Here is an 18,562-nt window from a genome sequence, read left to right on the forward strand (position 1 = left end):
TTAACCTTCTTTTTGTTAAGCTAAATAGATTGAGGTCCTTGAGTCGATGACTATAAGGCATGTTTTATAATCCTTTAATCAGTCTTGTGACTCTTCTCTGGACACTCTCCAATTTATCAACATCCTTCTTAAATTGTTCACCCCAGAACGGGACACAGCATTCCAGCAGTGATTGCACCAGTGCCAAATACAGAGATAAAATAACCTCTCTGCTCCTACTTGCGATTCCCCTATTTAGGCATCTGGTCACCCTATTTCTGTATGCATTTCCCCAGGTTTTTTTGTAAAAATCAAAATTGAACTGCCCCAGAAATTCTGTCATGTGGAATCATCGTGAAACTCGCATGGCTCCAACCCTGCCGATGAATCTTTAGATCCACTGCACAGACTTCTGCCACTTGAGCTAATGGAGTAAGTGATGGCAGAGGCAGTAGGTTGTCATCCTATATGTGATATATCAGCTCTATAGGGGTGTTGCTGGCCCAGAGGGCCCCGAGGGGGCAACAGGGTTCGTTGCCCGGTGTGCGTCGCACCAATAGACACACCAGGGTGGAGAAGCAAACCAAGTTTATTCGAGATCTCGAAAAGGCACTCAGGAGACCAGCATGTCTCAAATCATAAGCGCAGCAAATACAAGCAAGTTTTCCCTTTTATATTCCAAGCTGTTTTCAGTAAGCCTTTTGTTCTGGTTTCTTCCTACCCCTCCCTCCGCGACAACAGTTACAGCAGGCAGTACATTAGAAAAGTTCCCATTCGCATGCTTATCTTCGACCTTGCAAGCTCTACGCACTAGGCCTTTCCCTCCCCCTTTCCCCGCATTATCACAAAAAGTTCTGCTAGTGTGAGCGAAACTGCAGCTGTCTGCTAGAAAAAGCTGACCATTACATATTCTGCTTCAGCATTAAGCTGTGAGCATGTAGGTAGGTGAAAGTTCACAAGATGGAGTTACTGTGGCTCACTTAGACCCAGAGCAGGGGAGTTTCATCGGCACTTATGGCCTTCCACTCCCCCGAGTTACCTGGTAGCTATGTCTAGTGACGTCAACAATTCCCTCCTTTGAGAACACTCAACAAACCTTTGGCAGAGTTTTCTCATACTCTAAAGACAACATGCGATTAAGTTCCATGCAATTGGGATCATCAATGAGAGAGTATAAAGGAACTTCTGGGGAATGGGAGGTACAAATCTTATGTATGAGCACTTTACAGCAAGCTAGCAAAAGGAAAAGAACAAAACATATCACAACACCTGTGAGCAAGATGTGAACAATGCCTCCCCCTAGTCCTCCTAGACCAGGTAACCAGCCCCAAAGGGAATCAAAAATAGTGGGTTCTCCCTTCCTGGGCCTTCCACTGGTTCAAGACCTGTTCAGCTGACAAGATGTGCATGTTAATATCCTGTGAAAACTCTGGGACATAGGTACAACATTCTTCTCCAATAAGGGCACAGACCCCGCCCCGTGAGGCTAACACATAATCTAGGGCCTGGCGGTTTTGTAGAGACAGCAATCGAAGCTGGTACAGCTCAGAGCTTATGCCTTTTTCTATGGTTAGGGTATCATTGGCAAACTGAGTGAGAAATTTAGAAAGTCTTCTGTAGAGTTGGGCTAGCCGTCCCACCCCATAAGTAGGGAGGAATATCATTCCAAACCTGTCTTCTTCTCCGATGGGTTCAATGGTAGCTCTCAAGAATCGATAGTACCGAGGGTGACCTGAGGGAGCCTGGGATAGAACACGGAGGGGAGGAGCGAGATAGCCTTTGTAACAGCTACCATGCCAAGCATGAGGAAGCCATTTGTAGGCACTATTACCACAAATCCAGAATGCTTCACCATAACTAGCCTTTCCATTGTTACCTTGTAGGTCCCGTAGGGTGGCTTGTGGGGAAAGGGCAAAGAATGCAGTGCCAGTTTGCCAACTGGTGGCATTTAGTACAGGAATAGTGAGACTTATACCAGGACTAATATAAAATTTACACCTACTAATGCCTGCAAACCAGATATGATTACTTGTACTGGCTTGCTGATAACATATGAGACCAGTGGGTGGAGGGCGTAGACGAATAGGCTGTGGCTTAAGAGTGCTACTATAGTGGGAATCCCAGGAGCCATTGTGTAGGCCATAAGGAGCTTCTGCTGTACAGTTGGATCCCAACTTAAATTGTCAGAGGTGCTGCTGCTGGTAACCATCCACCTTTGACAAAAGTCTGACCAATTTTGGGGAACTACTCTCCAGAGCAATCCAGCCGAATGGTGGGGAGACTGGGCACATATCCAACAGTGGGAGAGATTGAACTCATGGGCAAAGGCAATTTTCAGGGCCTCATAGGTATTGGTAGCCATGTCTGTAGGGATAGCTCCCCATCCTGCATGCGAGGTGGGTGAAACAGTAGGTAACAGAAGGATTGCTTCTGTGACAAAAAGGAATGTTGTGAGAGACCCTAAACCTGAATCTATATTGTGATTACAACAACCCCAATGCCCAGAAGATAAGAATCAGCGACACTAAACAAATCAAGAAATTAAAGGACCAGGACCATAGGCTAGGTCGGCCTACTGTGAATAGACAGAACCAATGCTCAGGGTTCTCGCGGGGAGTGCGCTGTGGCTGTTCAGAGAGATCACCAGGCATTCCCAGTGACCCTTACTGTCTTTTGAATAACAGCTTAAGTCCCAAATCGTCACTGGCAGTCTTCTCTGCAGGCTGGACAGTTCACTGTTCAGGAGTGGGTACTGCTTTCAGTCGAGAGTGATGAATCCAGTTCTTGTGCCCTTCGACCTTTGCTGCCGTGTGGGAGACCAGCAGGACGGTGTGGGGTCCCTTCCACTTCTCTTGGAGAGGTTCGTCCTTCCAGGTCCGAACGAGAACGGAGTCACCAGGCTGTAAGGAGTGGACAGGGGCATCCAGCAGAAGAGGCTGTGAATCTTTGGTGTATCTGTGAAGAGAAGAAAGAACAGCAGACAGAGAGCACATGTACTGAGACAAGAAACCACACCCCATTTCCCACTCTCCTGCCAGAACCGGTGTACCGTTCAGAGGCCATGCCCTTCCAAATATAATCTCGAAGGGACTAAGCCCTAACCTGCCCTTGGGGAGAGCGCGAATATGGAGTAACACAAGGGGCAAAGCATCAGGCCACCTACGAAAGGCCTCCTGACAGACCTTTGAGAGGTGTCGCTTAAGTGTCTGATTTGTGCGTTCCACTACTCCACTGGCTTGTGGTCGCAAGGGTGTGTGGAGCTTCCAGAGGATTTGCAAGGCACTTGATATCTTTTGAACAACTTGAGATGTGAAGTGTGTTCCGTTATCAGATTCCATCCACTGGGGGAGTCCGAAGTGAGGAATGATCTCCTTGACAAACGTAAGAGCCACCGTTTTGGCAGTGTTGTTACGACATGGGAAGGCTTCGGGACATCCGCTGAATCGATCCACCAAGACAAGGAGGTACCTGTACCCTTGGGTCCTGGGAAACTCAGTAAAGTCTATTTGCCACACCAATCCTGGGCCTGGGGTAGGTTCCAGAGTGGCTGGCAATACTGCTACTCCTGGTCGAGGTTATTCTTTTGGCAGATTAAACATTCAGCCTGTATCTGTGGTGCTAGGGGTTTAAGTCCAGAGGTTAGAAAATATTTATTCATAAGCTGGATAAGAGCCTCTCTGCCTGAGTGGGTGGTTTGATGCAGTTTCTGCAACACTGGTCGGATCAGGCCCATGGGCAGGAGGATTTTTCCCTCTGTGGAATAAAGCCATCCCTCCTTTTCCTGGAGACCGAGCCTGTCAGCCAGGTTTCTGTCCTCTTGGGAGTACTGAGGGGCTGCAAGCTCACCTACTGATGGGATGAGGGCATGCATTTGGGCATTCTCCTCTGGTGGTGATTTCAGGGTAGCAGCACGCTTGGCTTCCCTGTCTGCTCTGGCATTGCCCTTGGTTACATCTTGATCTTCCTTTTGATGGGCTCTGCAATGCACCACTGCTACTGCTGAGGGGAGTTGTACTGCCTCTAACAGCCGGAGAATTTGAGACCCAAGCGTAACCAGGGAACCTTGGGCTGTTAGCATTCCCCTTTGCTTCCACAGACCAGCGTGAGCATGCAATACCCCAAAAGCATACGTTGAGTCAGTAAAGATATTAACCCGTTTGTCTTTTGCCAGCTCGAGTGCACGAGTCAGGGCCACTAGTTCAGCAAGCTGGGCAGATGTCCCAGCAGGGAAACTTTCAGCTTCCACGGTATCATGAAGGGTCACAATAGCATAACCCGCCCTCCTTTGCCCATCTACAACGGCACTACTGCCATCCGTATACCATTCCAAGTCAGCATTTGGGAGTGGCTGATCTTTTAAATCTGGGCAGCTGGAGTAGTGGGCATCTATGATTTCCAGACAGTCATGTTCCTGCTTTTCTGTCTCTGGTAGCAGTGTAGCTGGATTAAGGGAGGGACAGGTTTGCAGGGTAACTTCAGGATTCTCTAACAGTTTTGCCTGATACCGAGCAACCCGAGCCTGTGTGAGCCAGAGACCACCCTTAGTGTCCAGCAGGGCTCGGACCATATGGGGAATATACACTTGCACAGTTCCTCCCAGTGTCAGTTTTTCAGCTTCCCCAAGCACTAAGGCAGTGGCTGCGACCGCCCTCAAGCATGCTGGTCACCCCTTTGAAACTTGATCCAGTTGTTTAGAGAACTATGCCACGGGACGTTTCCAGGTGCCTAATAACTGAGTAAGCACTCCCAGGGCTATCCCTTTCCTTTCATGCACATACAGTTGGAACGACTTAGAGAGATCCGGCAGACCCAGGGCTGGGGCTTCCATCAGCTTCCTTTTCAAGATTTTAAATGCCCTGTCCGCTTCTGGGACCAGTGAAAGGGGTCATGATCCGCTCCCTTAACACATTCATACAGAGGTTTAGCCCACAGTCCAAACTCTTTGAGACAAGGGATTAGACCCATGGCAGCAATTAGCAAGTCATCTACATATTGCAGGAGCAGGGCTCTGTCTGAATTATTCCACTCCTCCAAGTCTCTGGTCAGAGCCTGGCCGAACAGAGTGGGGGAATTTTTAAATCCCTGGGCCAATACTGTCCAGCAAAGCTGCTTTTTAACCCTTCTGTTGTCCTCCTTATGCCTTGCAGTATTTTGCAGATCTCATAGTTGCTTGGGCACATTCAGGCCCCCCTTTTCTTGATTGTCAGCCAAGTCTTAGCTGTGAACAATGTCCTTGGATGGGGCCAGCATCTTATCTTTGGACTGAGCTTGCTAGCTATATTTTCCAGTTAACTCGTTCTGTTCTTTTTCCTTCTCCCTTTCTTGACTTTTAACCTCCAAAGGAACCTTCCACTCTTCACTCATACACCTTTTCCCAACAATGAACACATACACATTGCCTTTATACACCCTTCCAGTAACATAACTTCTATACAGAGCTTTGGAGCAACAAACCAGGACAAGCACACCCACTTCTGAGGATTCTACTCGGTACAACCTCTGGTGTCCAATAGCTTTCCTTTTTAAAACCTTAAATGCCTTCTCTGTGCCTCCTCCTTAGCCTTGGCTATAACCTAATTCCGCTCCACCTCAGACAACAAGGTTCTCATCAGTATATTGCAATCATCCCAGTCAGGCTTATGGCTTGCTAGACACCCTTCAAAGATTGAAATAAACCGATTTGGATTCGTTGAGAATTCCCCTGCTTCTGCCTTAAAGGCAGCTAGGTGCACTGGGTTAAAAGGCACATGAGAATACACTGGCACAATCTGGGCTGCACGATCCTGTGTTCCTGGACGGGCTACCACATTCTCAGTAATCAACGGATACAATCCCACCGAGGGGGTACTCTCTAGAGCCTGTGGGAGTGCTGGAGCCGAAGGGGACACCGATTCTGCCATTACAACTGTAGGAGGGTGCTGGGGATTAGCAGCAGGTACTACCGAGTCTGTCGGAGTCAGATGGCACTTGTGCAAAATATCAGGCCTATTTCTTAACAGCATAACCGTATACGCATAGAGATGTTCATTCCATTTACCTGTTCGCCGGGAACATTGCTGGGGTGGTGTCAGGGCTGGTCTGCAGAGGCATTCTGGCTGTTATGTGCATTCTGTCTTGGCTTCACTGGAGAAGTGTCTTTCCCGTCTCTAGGAGGAGGGTCTGTGATCAGAGGCCTTGGTGAAAGGGAAAGAAATCATGGTAGAAACGTACGCCTGCACTGCCACCTCTCCGCCATTGTCTAGGCAGGTTTCCCTATTCCAGCGGAGGTGAGGGGGACCCAGAGGAGCACTAGGAAACGAGGGAGAATGTTCAAAACTGGCTCATTTTCTGTGTCTCGCCTTCAACCTATTAAACAAAATCCCTGAAATCCCACCAGCCCCCAAGCTGGCCCCTGGGAGGGAAACACTCTGATTTCATAAGCAAATCAAGCCCCGCTTCATCGGCATTTCTGGGGTGACTTTAGCTCCGGCAGTGCCGCCGTACTGAATCACACAGCAACGCAACGGTGGGTGTTCGAAGTACTCGGCGTTGGCGTCATTCTGCCCCCCCTTGCCTTGACGAGAGCACTTGCCTATGGCTTCAGCGGGGACAGGCTAGGCCATGGCTGAGTGCTTCTGAAGCTCCCCCGCAGCATCCAGAGCTTGGCCTGGTGCTCCCTTACATGTGGGAAACGGCTCAGAGCTATGCTGAGAGCTGGAGCTGCAGTGCCGTGGAGGCCAGCACGTGGCGTGACCAGAGCCCTCCTTCACCATGGGGAGACCACTAGAGTGAGGGGCTGGGAGCATTTTGTTCCCTTTTCCCAGCAGCATGGCCCAGGGCGGTTGCTTTTCAGTTAGTTTGCTCAGTTAGCTCTAACCCCCTGGGTAGGTTTGCCCCAATAAAACCAGTCTCGGTTGATTGCACGAGCGCTCGGCCATGTCTGACTTCCCTGCTCTCTGTATGTGGCAGGCACGTGGAAGACAAATGGACGGTGTTTGGCACAGCGCTCAACTACACGTCCCTGAGGATCCTGGGGGTTGGGCCCGATGACCCGGACCTCGTGAGGGCTCGGATCAACCTCCACAGCAAAGGTCAGCATGTGGCTGGAGCTCTCTGGCATCCTGTCCTCCCCCCAGCAGCCATGGGGCTGGGACTGTTGAGAAGGGCTTGCCCAGCTCCGAAGGGGTGAGTGGTAGGCGAGGGGACATGCGGCCAGAGTGGCATGAGCCTTTGCAATGGCTTGTCCTTGGCTGTATGGCAGCATGTGCAGTTCGCACGTTAGTTTCTGCCCTGCCGCCCTTAGCTTCTCCCAGCGTGGCCTGGCTGTCGCAGCACGTGTGGCATGTCACAGCCCATGCTGCATCCTGCTGTGCCAGCACCCTGCCGCGCTTACCTTCTGGGGTGACGGTGAAACCTCAGCTCCTTCACTGGTTGCAAACGCTTCCCAGGTGTCGTTTCTGAATGGCTGTGTCTGTCGGTGTGTAGTGCCCGTTGTGTGCCCGCCGCACCGGCTTGCCGCTCTCCAGGGTCCCTGGCCTGCCACACGACCAGACCAGACCAGGATTCAGGAGCCTCTGTTCATGCCCTGTCACATGGCAGGGTCCGTGTCCCTGGCCCCCGTGGCTGCAGTCAGAGCCCAGATCTGTGTCTGTCTCTCCAGGGGGTGCTGTGGGAATCCCGTCCTGGGGGAAGTTTTGGCTGGCCGTCTCGAACGTTTACAGCTGGGAGGGAATGAACACGCTGTTCCCTGAGCTGTGGTAGGTGCTATTCTGTATCTGCAGAGTGTATTGATTTTCAGTCCCAAGCCACAGCCCTGTCCCCTCGCAGCAGCACCCAGCAGAGAGCCTGACGCCGAACACCAGGAACCTGAGAGTAATCCCCGGCCTGCACCAGTCCCCCATTCTCCCACTCAGCCTGGGCCAGGAGGCTTCGGGCACGGAAACCAGGCACCATTCCTGGCACGGGGCGTGGGCTGATGCGGGAGGGATGTTCTGTTGATGACCTTCCCTCCCCCATCCAAGCTCGGCCCACCTGCTCGACCTCCAGCCTTCCTGCCCTCTCTGCCAGCCTCCAGACCCACACGTTGCGCTTTCCCCAAGTCCCTCCCTTCTGGGGCTGAACCTGTCCTGGGTCCTGACACAGTTCCTCCCCATTTGGCATGCCACGGCTGTCCCTCTCCTGGAGCTGGGCGTGCCGCAGACTCCCCCAGCCCTCAGGGACAGCTGGTGCCTGAGCTGGCCGTGGGGCCAGGAGCAGGGGGCAGTGTGAAGCGAGGGAGTTCAGGCAGCTGGCTGATTACAGGGAAACTAGTGGCAGCATTGCCCACTGGCATGTTCCCCGCTGGAGAGGCTGTTTATTCCCTGCGCCTCCCTCCGCACCCCGTTAACACGAACCACAGGGAATCAGATGCAGTCTGTTGGCAGAGGCCCTGTCCAGGATAACAGCCTTGCTGGGTTGCTGGGAGAGCCCAGAACGCTGTCCTCGGGCGGGAGGAGACAGTCTCCTGGCTCCAAACGAGGGCTCCAGCTTCTCTTCCACGTCCCCCACACCCAAGGAGCACAGAGCAGCGATCGCCTGGGGTCGGTGCGTTGTCCTGTAGGGCTGCTCTAACGCTGAGGCAGCGGCTATCCTGGGCCCCGGGTGTCTCCTGGGCACATTACCCCTCTGACTGCCCACACCCCTGTCCTTAACTGTGCCGTGTCCCTGCGGCTCCCCACTCCCCATCCCGCACACTGCTGACAACGTCCCTCTGTTGTGTGACAGGCTGCTCCCGGCGTGGATGCCAGCCCACCCCTCCACGCTGTGGTGTCACTGCCGCCAGGTGTACCTGCCGATGAGCTACTGCTATGCCACGCGCCTGACTGCCGAGGAGGATGAGCTTGTCCAGAGCCTCAGACAGGTAAATGAACTCCCTGAGCACCCTCCCCACTCCTCACCCTGTGTAACGGTGGCCTGGAGACCCTTCCCACCATGGCCCAGCTGTGGCTAGTTGCATGGACCCGAATCTCCTCATTGGGCGCAAATCCCAGGGGCTGCAGCCCCTGGCAGTGCTTTGGTGGAGATCCCTGTGGGCTCGTTGTGATGTGATCCCCACATCAGCCCCTTGTTCCCCTGTCCCACCAGAGCTTCTGGGGCTTCCCCTTGCCTGGGCACTAACTGCGACGGCCCTGAGCCATGTCTCAGCAGCCCCGTGTCTGACACCTCTGTCCCTCATCTCTGTTACCAAAGAGGAGCACAGGGGGGGGAATCTCCCCTCATTCTCTGTGGTGAATCATAGAATATGAAGGGACCTCAGGAGGTCATCTAGTCCAACCCCCTGCTCAAAGCAGGACCAATCCCCTGACAGATTTTTGCCCCGATCCCTAAATGACCCCCTCAAGGATTGAACTCACAACCCTGGGTTTAGGAGGCCAGTGCTCAAACCACTGAGCTATCCCTCCCCCCTGAAGACTTTAGCAACCCTGCTGCTCAGTGTCTCGTCCTCTCTGGTTGTTCCACTCACCCTCTGCTGATCTAGCAGGGCCAGCGACTCTCACCAGCTTTCTGGTTCTCCGAGACTTACAGAAGTTCCTATTTGCTGCTGGCCATTCTGGTTCCCTCTGAGCCTCCTTACGCCTTCCCTGTCACAGCTGATGCTTCTGTACGTTGACGTAGTGTGGGCTGCATTTCTGCTCCTTCAGGGGGATGTTGCTTGAGTGAGCCACGTGGTCCTTCCATGCTTTCCCTTTCGCTTAGGGCTGAGGTACGACTGGCCCGTGCTGAGGTACGACTGGCCCGGGCTGGGTTGGGCCCCTCGATGTCGGTATGGGGCCACTGGCATATTACCTCTGTGCAGCATCCCAGCTCTCATTAGCAGATGGAAAGGCTCTGCCTTCATAGGTGCAGTAGTAACAGGAGCTGCATGGAACCGATGCCCCGCTGTCTGTGTGATGACCCAGAGCTCGATTCATCACATCAAGGGACCGGTAGATCATCTAGTCAGGCTCCTGTGTAACGCAGGCCAGAGAATGTCACCCAGTTACTCTGGACTGAGCCCAGCGACGTGTCTGGCTGCAGTACAGTGTGCCCTCCAGAAAAGCAGCCGGTCGGGAGCTGAAGACATCGAGAGATGGAGAGTCTGCTAGTTCCCTTGGCAGCACATTCCGGTGGTTGATCACCCTCATTGTTCACTGTTCGGGCCTTATAGCTTCAGCCACTGGTTCTTGTTCTGCCTTTCTCCGCCCTTCGGTACCTGGTATCTTCTCCCTGTGAAGGTTCTTCTACCAGTCACCTGCCAGTCTTATTTCTGATACTCAGTGGTGAGGACAGTCACGGGGGGCCCGGGAGTGCCCACCTTAAACAGTCCGTGTAGGTGCCGCATTAATGCTCTTCCATTGCTGGTAACCTTGGCTGATGGGAGAGGTGGAGGGAACCCTATGGGGCAGGAATTGGGGTGGGCTTTGGGGAAGGAAGGAGAGAGCTGGGAGGGCAAGGTAGGAAGGAAAGCCAAGGGCAGAGTGTCTGGGGTCGTGCAGGGAGCAGGCTTTCCCTGTCAATGCCACGGCAAGGTACTTGCCACACACTTGTTCACAATGCCTATGGCCTGCACTTTCCAAAGGGAGGAGTGATTTTTGGGAGGCCCCGTCGGCCCCCCCGGAGGGGTCTGATTTGAGAGCTCTGAGCCCTGCCCTTTGCGAATCAGACTTGGTGTCTTAGGCTGGGCACCTGACACTCCTAGGCCTGAAGGGGAGTTACGCCTTAGGGGCTGTCTTCTCCCTGCCCACTGGGCTCCGGGAGCCCTGCTGTGAATTGGAGCGGGGTGGAGTCCTGCACACAGGCCTCCAGCCAGAATTAAGCCCTCCCTACTGCATGAGCATGCTCCAGCTTGCTCCCCCCATTCTGGCCTGTGTGGGCCCTGGAGCCCCCCCCTTCGGGCTGTGTGCCCCCCCAGGCCGCATGGGGCCCCGGTGCCCCCCTCAGGTGCTCTGGCACTATCTGAAGGTGCTTTCTCCTCTTGTTAACTCTCCTTAGCAAAGGGTGCTGGGAGCAGCTCCCACGTGGGACCTGTCCCGGTGGCTGGTGTGGAGCCACAGAGCGGGCCAGGCAGCGCTGCCCTCCGTCCCCGGTGCTGCCCTGCGTGCTCTGTGCTGTACTGCCGCTGGCTGCCAACGCCACCAGCCTGACACTTGCAGCTGTCTCATGGGTCTGCTCCCATGACGTGCTAGTGAGCGGATGGCTAATCTCCCGCCTGCTCCCTGCCAGGAGCTGTACGTCCAGGACTACTCCAGCATTGACTGGCCGGCCCAGAGGAATAACGTGGCTGCCAGCGATCTCTACACCCCGCACAGCTGCTCACACTCGCCAATGGTGAGTAGGCCACTGGCTGGGCCTGGCCAGGGCAGGGCGGGGGATAGTTGATGTGCAGGTTGTTTTCTGACCCCACTGACGTGAGTCGCTGGCGGAGTTGAGAGCTGCCCCATAGCCTCACATCCAACCCCAATGCAGCCCCCAAGCTTCCTGTCAGCCTTGCCCTGCCCGTGGGATCTCAGAGTGGCCAGGGACCAGAAGCTGGCAAGACTGTACATTACTAACCCGGGAGGGAATGCTTGTGCCTGACAAAGCAGTGCCCACCTGGCCTCAGCATGGTGCCACAGTTACTGCCCTGCCCAGTGGGCATGAGGGCAATCTGTGTGCGGCATTGGCTCGCTCACTTCGGCCACGAGCCAGCAGCAGCCACCTGGGTCCAGCACGTAGGAAAGGCGCTGGGCTCTGTGCTGATTGCCGCTGGAGGAGGCTGAACCCAGGCCCATCCTGACTGTCTGGTGCCATTGGTGCCGAATCAGGGCTCATAGAACAACTCCAAACACTCTGTCTCTGAGGTGTCTGCGGAGGCTGAGTCCAGCGTGGGCTGTGTGCTGGGGCACTGAGTGAATCTTAATACCTCGGGTTCTGTCCCCCACTCAGCAGCTTCCTACCTTCCCTCTGGTCCTGTCTCGGGCTGAGCAGAGGTGAAACAACCAGGGTTCAGTCCAGGTGTGGAGCGTTCTGGGGCTGTGTCCCTGGGGCTCTCGCCCTGCTCCCCCCAGAGCCCTGGCCAGCTGGGGAAGGGATGGGGGGAGCTCTCTGGGGCTCGGGGCCAGGCCCTGCTCGCACAGGAGTTGGAACCAGGCAGCTGGTAAGAGTTTCCTTATTGTGTCTCTCTTGTTCCCGTCTCAGCCATCCTGAACGTGTACGAAGCCCATCACAGCGCCCGGCTGAGGCAGCGAGCCATCGCGGAGCTGTACGACCACATCAAGGCTGAAGACAGATTCACCAAGGCCATCAGCATTGGCCCGGTAGGCTGCTCGTTACCGTTCCCAACGAATCAACGGAGCTGGCTCCAATTCCTGCCCAGGTGCGGGAGAGACCGGCCTGGGACTCCCCAGCTCTGCACAGATGCCCTGCTGCTGGCACGTAACCATAGCAACCAGCAATCCAGGCAGGCTCAGGGCCTGCTGTGCTGGGCGCTGCACACAGGAGAGTTCATGGCGGATGACAAGGGCATGAGCAGGCTGGCGGGAGAGGAGAGCGTGAGCAACCGCTTGGACATTGTACAGTGGCAGTGGAGGCTGGGCGTGCCAGATGCCCCCCTCTGCAGAGTCTTTGCTGGGGACAGCTGGGGGGTGTGGAGTCAGCTGGTGGAAGGCCGTGGCTGGAGAGTGATCTCCTGCCCTGTGATGGGGAATGGACATGGGGATGCCAAGGGGTCCGTTCTGTGACCAGAGCCCCATGTAGACGTTCTTGCTCGCCTGTAGACACCCCCCAGCCTGGGGTTTGCTCTGGAGCTGGTCACGAGGTCAGGTCATGCGGTGCAGGCCCAAGCCGAACACCACTGCGCTCTGCAGGGGAGTGACGCCTTCTCTCTCGGCAGATTTCCAAGACCATTAACATGCTGGTTGGCTGGTACGTGGATGGGGATGTTGGGGTCCACTAGGCATAGCTACCAGGTAACTCGGGAGAGTGGAAGGCCAAAAGTGCCGATGAAGCTCTTTTGCTCTGGGCCTATCTGAACCCCCAAACCCCATCTTGGGAACTCTCACCTACTTCTCTGCTAACTGTTTACATGCTCTGAAGTAGGCTGAAGCAGAAATGTAATGTCAGCTTTTTAGCAGATGGCTGCAGTTTCACTCACACTAGCAGAAATAATAGAGATAAGAAGCGGGGTAGTTAGTTTGCAGGCGTCTAATCCAAGGTCGCAAAGACTGAGAAAGTTTTCTCACAAGCTTATGTAGAGTTTATTGTAACAGTTGTCTGGAAGGGAGGGGTAAGGAGGAACAGCCAGACAAAGAGATGTATGCAAACAGTTTGGAGTATAAAAGGTAAAATTTGTTTGTATTTGTTGCACTGGATTTGAGACATGCCGGTCTCCTAGTGCCATTTCAGAGCTCTGAAATAAACTTGGCTTGCTTTCTCCCCTCGGTGTCTTTATTGGTGCCAAGCACACCGGGTGACGGACCATTGTTGTCCCCTCGAGCCCTTTAGGGCGGGCAACAGGGAGAGCTCTCCAGCCTTCCAGGAGCATGTCTCCAGGATCCCTGATTACCTCTGGTAAGGCCAGGCCCATGAACCTCCCTAGCCCTGGAGACAGCGCAGGGCTCAGCTAGAGAGAGCCCTGCGCGGGAGTCCCCAGGCCCTAGCAGGGAACCTGCTGCCCAGACCTGCCATGGGGGACCCCGCTCTGCCCCCAGGGCCACCACGCTGCGTAGGCCCCACGAGCAGGGAGCTCTGTGCAGGGGACATGCGAACGGGGGGGTCTTGCACTGATCAGCAGCCAGCTCCAGAAACTGGCTCTTTATTAGTGAGTCCTACTCGCTCCAGTTCTCCCAGTCAGGCTGGGAAGGGGCAGGCCAGGGCCCCCGGGGAACCTGCTGCAAGGCTGCCCCTGAAGCTCAGTACTCTGTGCCCCAGCAGCAGTGTTAGACGCCTGGGGGCTGCGGGAGGTTGGGGACAGCACCACGCTCCCCAGGCTGCTGCAGTGATGTGCTCTCTCTCCACGCAGGCTGGGACTCGACGGCATGAAGATGCAGGTAAGGCGCTGTGGCCCTGGCAGTGACCGCAGGGACCCTGGGCACCCTCTCGCTGCTGCTGAGGCAGCTCGCAGGGCTGGGCAGGGACCCCTCACCCGGGGACTGAGCGCATACTGCAAAGGGGGTCTCACCAGGCTGCTCTGCCTCGGGGGATCTGCCACCCCTGCAATGTCTCCCTTTGCTGCCGGGCTGTTAATAGTCATAGGACCAGCCCTGGCCCAGCTGTGCGGCTCACAGCAGCAGCTTCTCCCGTCCCTGCTCCTCCTCCTGGCTGAGGGTAGAAGGGGTTGGTATCAGGAGCAGTGTGTGTCCATGCTCTCGGGCAGCTGCTTCCCCTGCACCTCTGGGGGATGCTCTGCACCCGCCATCCCGTGCCCAGCCCCTTCGCTCCGGCCTTCCGCCCCTGCCACACACGCATTGCCCCTGGGGTGGAGCCTAGGGGAGGAGTCCCGTCCTGTCCAGTCTCTGCTGTGCGGTTCTGGCCCTACGTTAGTGGACAGCCCCTCTGCTACCTGCGCTGGGGGCTAGAACCGAGCACTAACGGCTGCTTGGCCCCTGCTGAGTGTCCAGCAAGGAAAGGGGCTGCGTGCTGCTCCCCCATGCCCTGGCCACGCAGGCCTGCTTCTCTGTCCCACTTCCTGCAGCTCAGTGTCTTCAGCTGCTAATGAAGAAGTGCGCTGTAGGGGCCGCGGGCTAGCCCTTCTGAAGGCCTGATTGAAATGAATGCTTGAAATGATTCCTCCCAGACCCCAGTGGATGTTTGTCCCTCTCTCAGCATTGCCACACAAATCTCCACATTGTACCTCTTTACTCAAGAGAGGCTAAGAACTGGGATAGCTGGGGGGCTGCAGGTCAGGAGTGAGGGGCATGGACAGGGCTGTGTGGGGAGCCCAGGGCTGGGACAACATAGGGTTACCATATGTCCGTTTTTTCCTGGACATGTCTGGCTTTTTGGTAATCAAACCCCTGTCCGGGGGGAATTGCCAAAAAGCCGAACATGTCCGGGAAAATACCGGCCGGGCACTTCCTCTCCCGCGGCTGCTCTGCTCCTCCCCTGACTCTTCGGCTCTGTTTAAGAGCCGAGCTGCCCGAGCGCTACCGGCTTCGGGCAGCCCCCTTGCCTCCGGACCCCAGCCGCTGGCCGGGCACTTCCCCTCCCGGGCTCCAGCTGCTCTGCTCCGGTGGTGCAGGGTCTGGAGACAAGGGGGCTGCCCGAAGCCAGTAGCGCTCGGGCAGCTCGGCTCTTAAACAGAGCCGAAGAGTCAGGGGAGGAGCAGAGCAGCCGGAGCCCGGGAGGCGAAGTGCCCGGCCGGGGGCGCAGGGTCCGGAGGCAAGGGGGCTGCCCGAAGCCCGAACGCTACCGGCTTCACGGTTTGCCGGGCAGCCTCCAGACCCTGTGCCCCCGGCTGGGCGCTTCCCCTCCCGGGCTCCAGCTGCGCTGGGGAAGCGCCAGCCGGGGGCGCAGGGTCTGGATGCTGCCCAGCAAACCGTGAAGCCGGTAGCGCTTGGGCAGCCCTTTTCGCGTGGCTGGGAGGGAGGAGGGAGAGTTAGGGTGGGGACTTTGGGGAAGGAGCGGGGAAGGGGCAGAGTTGGGGCGGGGAAGGAGTGGAGTTGGGGCAGAGATGGGGTGGGGAAAGGGGCGGGGCCAGGGCCCCGTGGAGTGTCCTCTTTTTTTATTTTTTAAATATGGTAACCCTAGGACAACAGGGGGGCTGCAGGTCTGGAGTGAGGGGCATGGACAGGGCTGCGTGGGGAGCCCAGGGCTGGGACAACAGGGGGGCTGCAGGTCAGGATTGAAGGGCACCAGCATCCAGGCTGGAAACAGTCGGAGGGCCAGGCAGGCTGCGGGGCAGGGAGCCCACCAGGACTGTGGAAGCAGGCGCTGGAGGTTAAAACAAGCCCACTGACGACTTCCATTTAGTTTTGCTGTGAGCGCTGCTGTTTGCTAGACAGAGGCAGCAGCCGCCCTGCATAATGCCAGATAAGCTCATCTGGGCTGAACAATGAGGCGCCCGTGCATCTGGAAGGGCAGGTGCGATTTGCCTGCACAGCCCTCCCCAAGCAGGGAAACCTCTACCCTCCCCAGGGCTGGTTCAGCTTTTAAAAGCTCGATGCATTTCTTGGCCCTCCAGCTGCTGCCCAGTTCTCCTCTCTCTCACCGGCCCCTCCCCCATCTAAAATAAATATTTAAAGACATCACAAGGAAAGAACGTTTCCTGCCTCCATCAATAAAGCAGACCCCCACCCCCAGCTTTCCAACACTGACAGCCCCCCCCCCCCCTGCCCTGGCTGCTTCCTCACGTCTCGCTGCTTTCGTGCCTGCTGTTCCCATCTAGTAATGCAGGGGAAGCCACCTGGGAACCCCCGGGCCAGGCCCCTGCAATCCCATGCCACCCCAGCTGGCTCTCAGGTGGGGCTGCCCGCAAAAGCGACATCCTCGGGGCATGTTCCGGAACTGGGAGTGACGCTAACTGACCCCACTCGGGGCTAATGGAGTTTTCCACCCAAAGGTGGGTGGGGTGCGTGGACAGGGAGGCAGGGATTTGCAGCCCTCCTCTCTGCCAGATGGGGAGTGGGATCACAGACCCGCCTGTGCTCTGGGTACAGCCGGCGAGCCTTGAACTCAACGGGCCTGATCCTGATCCCACGTACACTGACTTTACCCCCATGTAAACTCACTTCAGTGGGGCTACTCCTCGTTTACACCAGCTGGAGATCAGAATCAGGCCCAATGCACCTATTGTGGGGTTGAGAAGGAAAGAAAAACACAGAGAGAGAGAGAGAGAAAACCCCATGCAATCCAGTTATGGCTAGACAGATTAGTAGGAAAGAAAACATCAAATATACAGAATCCAGCCCCAGAGTAAAGACTGGCCCCCACTTTTGAAAGGAAAGAACCAAACAGTGCATTCAGATTTGGACTCTCTGCACTTTCTCCCTGCCCGGGTGGATGCACCCACCAGCTGGGCACAGGCAGCCCTGCTCCAAGCACAGATGAGCTCTGGGATGATGATAAGGAAGGAGCTGGCGCCCAGCTGTTGGGGTGGAGCTGGGCGTCTCTCTTGGAGTGGTCCAGTGGCTACCACTCCTGGATGCTGCTACAGGCACTGGAGCCTGCATCTCGCCAAGCAGCAAAGCAAAGTGGGCCCTCCCAAGGGGTGAGAGCGAGCCAGCACGTGGGAGTCAGACAGGACACACAGACAAAGAGGGAGCCTGCAGCTGCACACACCCAGTGACGGGGAGCCACTCTGCATGGGGGGGGGTGTTCATCCGGTTCTGGGGCTGGAGAAACCCAGCCCTGGGGAACCTAGGTCCTGCAGGATAGCTCCATTGGGAAGGGACTTGCAGAAGGGAGAAGTAGAACTCCATATAAAAACACAAATGACACAAACAGTACACTGATAGAATTACAGAATCCCCTTCCCCAGAAGAGTAACCCGAATAAATGAGCATACCCCAAAGTAATGAGCACATCTTGTAACAAGACCCAATCCACCCAGTCCTAATTGCAATCCATTCATAGTCAGCCATGTCAAGCAATGATCCCCAGCCCTACATCTCCAGGGGACTGTGTATGGACATGCACTGCTGTCCTCTGTTGCACAAATCACATCAGACCAGATTAAGTATCTATTAGATTTTATTGTTTTCCTCTGAATAGCGGAGGAGCTGCTCCTTTCCCTCCTCAAGGGCTGCATTTCCGGAGCTCAGGGTCATGGGCCCCATTTCCAACTGCCACAGGTAAGTGGGTGGCTAACGAGTGTGATGCCGCCTGCGTATCCATCCATGGAGCATTATGAATGGATCTGCAGAGCAGTGGGTTCGAGAGGAACTTGATTAATGGCAGGAAAATGCCAAACAGTCTAAAAACAATAAAACTGATAAACCCTGGGATGAAATGTAGCAAAAGCCATTCCTATCCGCTCCGGGGTTCTGTCGGGATATTCAGAGGACCAGAAAATGTAAGTGGGTGATTTAAATTGTCTGCAGTTAATTTAACTTCATAGTTAATCCATGGACCACAAATCTTCAATTACTGGAAGAAACTCTTCCACTCAAGGGAGAAAAGTGAATGACGCGGGTGGAACTGAGACTGGATTGATTATAGCCTGATCAGGCGTATGTGTGACTTGGGTTTGAGGGCAACAGTCCTGAGGTTCGTTCTCATCATAAAAAATACCAGGCAGTTCGGCAAGATGATCTGTCCCCTGCGCAGGTCTAGAGTCGCCAAGGGTGCTGCAGAGCCGAGCAGAGCTGGATGCAGCAGCAGAGCTAAGCGGAGAGGGGCAGAGCAGAGGGCAGTTGCACATCAGGACTGAGAGTTGTGTGTTCAAGCCCATCACCCTCCAGGTGCATTGTTTGGACTGGACTAGCAGGGGCGTGGCAGGCCACGGAGGATGGGTGATGCCTTGACACAGAGCTGTGTTGATGGTGCCCGCTGGATGCTAGGGAGATGGTGGAATTTGTGGGCCCCTTCTGTTAGTGGGCATGCTGGCAGGGTGGGATTCAGTAGTATGGAAAACGGAAGTAGTATAAGGACCCTACCACCAATCAAACTG

General features: G+C 55.4%; 1 protein-coding gene and 1 long non-coding RNA gene across 3 annotated transcripts; one reads left to right on the top strand and one right to left on the bottom strand.

Annotated features, from left to right (window-relative positions):
• Positions 1–550: 550 nt before the first annotated feature.
• Positions 551–7,491, bottom strand: LOC135978163 (uncharacterized). 2 transcript variants are annotated; one of them, XR_010595589.1, is made up of 3 exons: positions 7,352–7,491; positions 6,017–6,152; positions 551–2,934 (listed from the first exon to the last, which is right to left on the bottom strand). It is a non-coding gene; the product is annotated as an uncharacterized LOC135978163 (long non-coding RNA). The 2 variants fall into 2 exon arrangements; XR_010595588.1 differs by lacking the exon at positions 7,352–7,491 and having other exon boundaries at positions 6,017–6,987.
• Positions 7,492–7,623: 132 nt separating this feature from the next.
• On the top strand, positions 7,624–14,111 carry LOC135978162 (lanosterol synthase-like). Its single transcript, XM_065579201.1, has 5 exons — positions 7,624–7,715; positions 8,722–8,857; positions 11,200–11,304; positions 12,154–13,524; positions 13,976–14,111. The coding sequence occupies exons 1-4, from the start codon at positions 7,690–7,692 to the stop codon at positions 12,160–12,162; spliced, it is 276 nt and encodes a 91-aa protein (XP_065435273.1). The 5' UTR covers positions 7,624–7,689; the 3' UTR covers positions 12,163–13,524; positions 13,976–14,111.
• The last annotated feature ends 4,451 nt before the right edge of the window (positions 14,112–18,562 follow it).

The sequence above is a fragment of the Chrysemys picta genome, unplaced genomic scaffold (assembly GCF_011386835.1).
Source record: "Chrysemys picta bellii isolate R12L10 unplaced genomic scaffold, ASM1138683v2 scaf150, whole genome shotgun sequence".
In the NCBI taxonomy this organism is placed as follows: Eukaryota; Metazoa; Chordata; order Testudines; family Emydidae; genus Chrysemys; species Chrysemys picta.